This window comes from Caloenas nicobarica, chromosome Z (assembly GCF_036013445.1).
Source record: "Caloenas nicobarica isolate bCalNic1 chromosome Z, bCalNic1.hap1, whole genome shotgun sequence".
Taxonomy (NCBI): Eukaryota; Metazoa; Chordata; class Aves; order Columbiformes; family Columbidae; genus Caloenas; species Caloenas nicobarica.
Genome location: NC_088284.1, coordinates 57,819,519 through 57,825,518, shown reverse-complemented (window position 1 = coordinate 57,825,518; position 6,000 = coordinate 57,819,519). Strand labels below are relative to the sequence as shown.

The 6,000-nt window shown below is 47.8% G+C and overlaps 1 protein-coding gene across 1 annotated transcript in view; it reads left to right on the top strand.

Annotated features, from left to right (window-relative positions):
- The first annotated feature begins 2,712 nt into the window (after positions 1–2,712).
- PTAR1 (protein prenyltransferase alpha subunit repeat containing 1) overlaps positions 2,713–6,000 on the top strand; it is a 36,226-nt gene continuing 32,938 nt past the window's right edge. Inside the window, exon 1 of the mRNA XM_065657015.1 lies at positions 2,713–2,804. Coding sequence (XP_065513087.1) covers positions 2,719–2,804 — 86 coding nt within the window. The 5' untranslated portion in view covers positions 2,713–2,718. The remainder of the gene's footprint in view (positions 2,805–6,000) is intronic.

The following is a 6,000-nucleotide window of genomic DNA, read 5'->3' as shown; positions in this document are numbered from 1 at the left end:
TACAAACTATAAAACTACATACACATACACCCCCCACATTTTTTTGATGTTAAAGAAACATCACTGAAAAGTCTGAAGATCGATGCCTTTCTGTTTTATTAAAAAATGTGCTGTGCCTTCCTGCATCTGTACCATTGCTGTCGAATTCCAAAATAATTTTTGTATTAAATAGCAAAGCAAGGACAATCATAGAATCATAAAATCATTTTGGTTGGAAGAGACCCTCAGGATCATAGAGTCCAACCATAACCTAACTCTGGCACTAACCCATGTCCCTAAGAACCTCGTCTAAACGCCTTTTAAACCCCTCCAGGGATGGTGACTCCACCACTTCCCTGGGCAGCCTGTTCCAATGCCTGACAACCCATTCCATGAGGAATTTCTTCCTAATATCCAATCTAAACCTCCCCTAGCACAACTTGAGGCCATTTCCTCTTGTCCTATCACTTACTACTTGGGAGAAGAGAACAACAATGGTGGTGCAATTCTCCTCCTGTTGGCCATGCCTTGTGGCCTATTAATAAAAATCATATTAGGCTATGGGAAATCACCAAGATTGATGTGCCCATCTTTCTGTGCAGTTGCTTCCAGCCTCCCAAAATGTAGGATGATTAGTGCCAACTGTGAGGGGTTTTTACACAAAATATTATACTTAAATCAAAAGCACTGAAGTCAATTGAACTTGTCCATAAAGATGTAACAAATTACAACAGTTGCGGGGCACAGAAAAAAAACAAGATCAAAAAAAACCCCATGGTTCCACTTGAGTAGAAGAAACTTCTTTTCAGTGAGGGTGACAGAACACTGGAACAGGCTGCCCAGGGAGGTTGTGGAGTCTCCTTCTCTGGAGACATTCAAAACCCACCTGGACACCTTCCTGTGTAACCTCATCTGAGTGTTCCTGCTCCAGCGGGGGGATTGGACTAGATGATCTTTCAAGGTCCCTTCCAATCCCTGACATTCTGTGATTCTGTGATTATGCATACTTTGCAGAAGTGGCCATGAACACATTAACAATTGTATTTCACACCTGGTGAAAAGGATCTGAATTAAAAGATTCTAACCTTTTAGCCATTTATTAAGGCACTTGTAAAGTAAGAGAAGTTTGTTATATCACTTCAGGTAGCTACAAGGATATATTATTCTGTACTCAACACAGAAGAACTACCCTGGTCAAATTGTTTCCAAGATTTTTGACACCTCCCCAGATGTCATAGGAATGCACTACCCAGTAAAATCTCATTTCTGTGTACAGCATATGTACAATTCTCAGATTATTTAATTATGGTACATTTTCTACCGTTCATTCTTACGCCCTATGTGAAATTTAACAAAAGAGTATTTTCTGAAATAGTTTATTATAATTACCCCGAAATTACAGCACGTAACTATGCTTGGTTTACAACTCAGTAATCACTCCCAAAAGCTACTGTACACTATCATGTGCAATATTAATACCACTGCCTGCCTTGTAAGCTTTTATAATGTAAGTACCTAAGGTATGCAATTTAAATACATTTTTATTATGGTATTTAAATAAGAATAGTGATTTAATATTCAGTCCTCTTTAAAAAGCATGCATGAAGCCATACACAGTGTATCATCAGTTAATTGCTCTGTTCTAAATAACTGCTTTTGCAGTTAGTACATCAGTAGTTTTGTAGTAATTTTCAGTACTTTCAGAACAGAAATTCGCATTGTTATGGCTGATTTTCACTTGTACCCAACTCTAAAACCAACCAACCAACCAAAAATTTAGACTTTTAATCCATCGAGTAATTTTGGCATGATTAATGCCATTTTAAAGGTATTCCCTGGGGAGCCTGTTCCAACGCCTGACAACCCTTTCCGTGAAGAAGTTTTTCCTAATATCCAATCTAAACCTCCCCTGGTGCAACTCGAGGCCATTTCCTCTGGTCCTGTCACTTGATGCTTGGGAGAAGAGACCAACCCCCTCCATGCTACACCCTCCTTTCAGGTGGCTGTAGACAGCGGTAAGTTGGAAGCTATAGATGTGTGCTTATCTTTAAAAGCTATGTGGCTTAACATCTAGCATGAACATTAAAACAATGAAGGTTTAAACCGCTAGTTTCGTATCCAAATTGGCTATTGCTGCTGCTTTTCCTCGGTCACCTGTCAAACAAGGGGACGGCAGATGGAAGGTGGGTGCAACTTGCCCGTGACAGGCGCAGCACAACGCAGCGGCTGCTCGCAACGGCCCCGCAGCGCCCGCAGGGGCTCCCAGCCCTGCCCCGGCCTGAGCTACGGCGAGGCAGGCCCCGAAGGGGGCTCGGCCCCGGCTGACCATGCGGAGCTGCAAGGCCGCGCCCTCGCCCCTCGCCTACTGGCCGTCGAGTCCCCGCAGAGGCCGGTTGAGGACAGACAGACAGCTCGCCCGCCCGCCTCGCTTCAGAGCGAGAGCCGCCCCCGCCGGAAAAGCCCCTCCGCCGGAGCAAACGGCCCGGGCCATTTTACAGCCGCCTCCCCCCGCCGCCGCCGGCTCCCGGGCCTGGCTGGCAGGCTTTCTGAAGCAGAACGCAAGGCCACCCGCACCCCCGCGCCCGCAGGCGTGGCTGAGGCGGGCAGGGGGCGGGGCCGGGGGGCGGGCCGCGCCCGCCCCGCTCCGCCGCCCGCGCGTTACCCGCGGCTCCCCGCGGGCCGCTGACCCGGAAGCGCTCTGCCCGCCCGGCGCGGTAGAGCCGGCCGCGGAGGCGGAAGATGGCCGAGTCGCCGGAGGAGGTGGCGGTGCTGGTGCAGCGGGTGGTGAAGGACATTCGCAACGCCTTCCAGCGGAACCCGCACATGTGAGTGGGGCGGGCGCCGGGGCGGGAGCGCTGCCCGCCCTCAGCCCCGGCCGCGCTGCTCGGCCGGCAGCGGCCCCTCGCCGTCGGACGGGCGGGTGTGGGGCGCGGGCGGGGGCGCGGCGGCCTCCGGCGCGCAGCGGGGCCGGTGAGGGCCGAGTGCCCGGCGCAAGGTCCCGCCGTGAGGGGCCGCGGGGGCCGGCCCGGTTTTCCCGCCCGGCGCGGGGGCTCCAGCGCGGCGCCTCTCCGGGGCGATCCTGCCTGCGAGCCGGCGCCGGGCGGCTGCCCGGGCACCTGTGCTGCGCCGGGGCGGGTCGCTGATGCCGAATGTCTTCTGTGCTGTCCGGCTGCCTCCTCTTCTGGCTAGCGCCCCGTAGCTGCCCCGGGAGTTCGGGTGGCTGCTGGAGGCCCGAGCGGCCCGCGGGGCGCCGGCTGCACCCCCGCTGCCGGGAGCCGTGCTCGGCCGGCCTGCCAGCCACGACAGCCTCGGCAGTTAAAGGTACCTAGTTATGAAAACCGGCAAGGACTCTGGAATTTGGAAGTGACGAGTGGCTTTTTAAAGACGAGCTCTTAAATGAACTTCACTTGAATTTGATGTCGGGCAGCATTAAACTCGTAGTGCAGCCAAGGCGGGACTGACTTCTTCACGGTGAGGGTGCCAGAGCACTGGAACAGGCTGCCCAGGGGGGTTGTGGAGTCTCCTTCTCTGGAGACATTCAAACCTGCCTGGACGCCTTCCTGTGTAACCTCATCTGGGTGTTCCTGCTCTGGCAGGGGGATTGGACTGGATGATCTTTCGAGGTCCCTTCCAATCCCTGACATTCTGTGATTCTGTGACTTTGCGACCCCACCGAGGGCAGTGGGTCTGAGCGTGTCTCGGGCAGAGCATCATCAGTGGTGCTGGCAGCGAGCCCCAGGACTGAGGCCTACTGAATTGCACCCTCATACAAATAGTACTCTTTGATGAATGCTGCCTTCAACTCTGTAAATGTTAGTGGATATGCCAGTGCTTTTTCATTGTGGGCTGTTTCGAAAGAGACAAACAGAGTGACTGTGTAAATACAAGCTACAGTTATTGCTGTCTTGTGAGAATCAGGTTTATCTGACAATTTGGGGTCATATGTTTTGTGTTTTATTTTCAGTTCCACTGCTGACCAGCTCTGAGACTGTGATTTACGTACCTTCTGTATTTCATTCTTTCCCTATCCTTTCTTGTTTTAAGACACAAACTGTTTAGGAAAGCATCTTGCTATCTATTTATGTAAACTCCATATTGGTTATGGCAAATGAGGTAGCACATAATGGATAACAACTTCATAACGTAAGTACAGTGTATTAGTGTCAGTCTGAAACACTGCAGTCTCTGAGGTGGTGACCTATTAATCTGTTCCAGAAAATGGTATGCTGAGCAGCTGTGTAGGAAAATTTTACGGGCACTTAATTTGTCCCTTAACTTAAAAGAGAGGATTAGAATGAATACCCCCATGTTTCCATAAGTGTAGTAAGCAACTTGGGTGCGTGGCCAGGTTTTAAAATACAACATATGGATGCTGTTTGAAAAAGAACTGTGTTTTTTCGTGAAGCTTTATTTTTAGGTTGTGAGGCATAATGTGCTGTAAACAGCCAGTTTTTGTGAATGAATGTTCCAGTTCTTCTTAGTTCCTACTCCTTCGCCAGAATTGTTTATTGGTAGAAAACTTCAAGCTTGTGTTTTTGAAGAGTATGCTGCTATTCCTGTTTTCTTTCATAGCTGCAATCTCAGAGATGAAGGTAGGCTACGAGAGTTGTGTGCTCTGAGGCTGATGCACTGTGTCAGGCTTTGAGTGAAGAAGCACGGGCTACTGCTAGTTTACCCCCTAAAGTGGAAAACCCGGCAATTCTGTCTGCTAGATTTCTGAACTGCAGTATGTGAAAAGCGAATCTGCACAGCCAGTGTAGACTGTGGGTTCTTTGCTACAATACCTCTCTGCCTCTAGAGCACCAGGTTGAAACCATGCTAGCTGGATATTTTCGTGTATCTTGCAGACATCTTGTCTTCCTGCTGGTGGCCAAGACAGTCCTAACCAGCTGCAGTCCCTGACAGATGTTATCCTCTTGAACTAAGTGGCCTGTTCATGTCGCAGATCCAGGTGTGAATTTCTTTACATGGCGTCTGCCAGGCTCCACTGAAAATAAAGGATCTGCCAGGTGCCTGATGTTCATATTCACATATAGGCTCATTTTAGGCAAGGCTGGAGTTGCAGCCATCTACTGTGTTTCCTGGTCCACTATCTGAAGTGCAGTTAATGACACTGTTGTCCTGTATAAGCTTTTTGTTCTTTGCTGGCATGAAATGTGAGAAAAAGTGCAAGTGTTAGGTTAATGGTTGGACTCAGTGATCTTGAGGGTCTCTTCCAATGAAAATGATTGTATGATTCTATGATTCTATCCCATACTTTTGTCCCTTACTTGTCTTTCTTCCAGCATTTGTTATCCCTTGTCTTTGTTTGTTTGCTTGCCCCCTTTTCATCTGTCAGAATGGGCGTTTTGTTCTGGCAGGTTCACAGTTTTCTAATTTTAAAGGGAGTATTGTCTATGGTCAATACTAAAAAGCATGTAAAAATACAGTTTTAAACTAAGAAGGATGTTGGATTGTTGTTTCTCTTTTTTTTTTTTTTTCCTTTAAGTTGCAGCAATATAGTGCATATTTTTAAGCCGAGCTTGTTTCTAACTAACTACACAATATTAAATTATTTTTGCCTTGTCTTGCTGATAGGTCCATTTTCTTCAGTTGGGTAACTGTCATCATGCCAGTTTTCAAATTTGTGAGGCTGTGAAATTTACTGGAAGATATTGTTAGCCAGTCCTACAAGCACAGGTCCTGATAAAGTCATATATGTGAGCTATCCCACTGGAACTGAACAGAGCACCAACAGTGAGCAGATTGATGTATACTTTCTTTCTGAACTTTGCTGTTCTTTTGCACATGAAGTCAAACAGAAATAGACTTACTTGTCAAAAAAAGTTAGTAAAGTTGATGGATGTAACTGGAGAGACGAACTCTTAGATGGTAGCCCAGCATTTGTGTACAAAATCAGAGGATACTATTTATGGTTTTCCAAGAATCATTTATGTCACTATAGCTCAGATAATTTTTTCTCTCTCAAGTCATCGTGTTCTTAGTGTAGTAAAGATAGCACACTCCATTTTGTTAGATTTG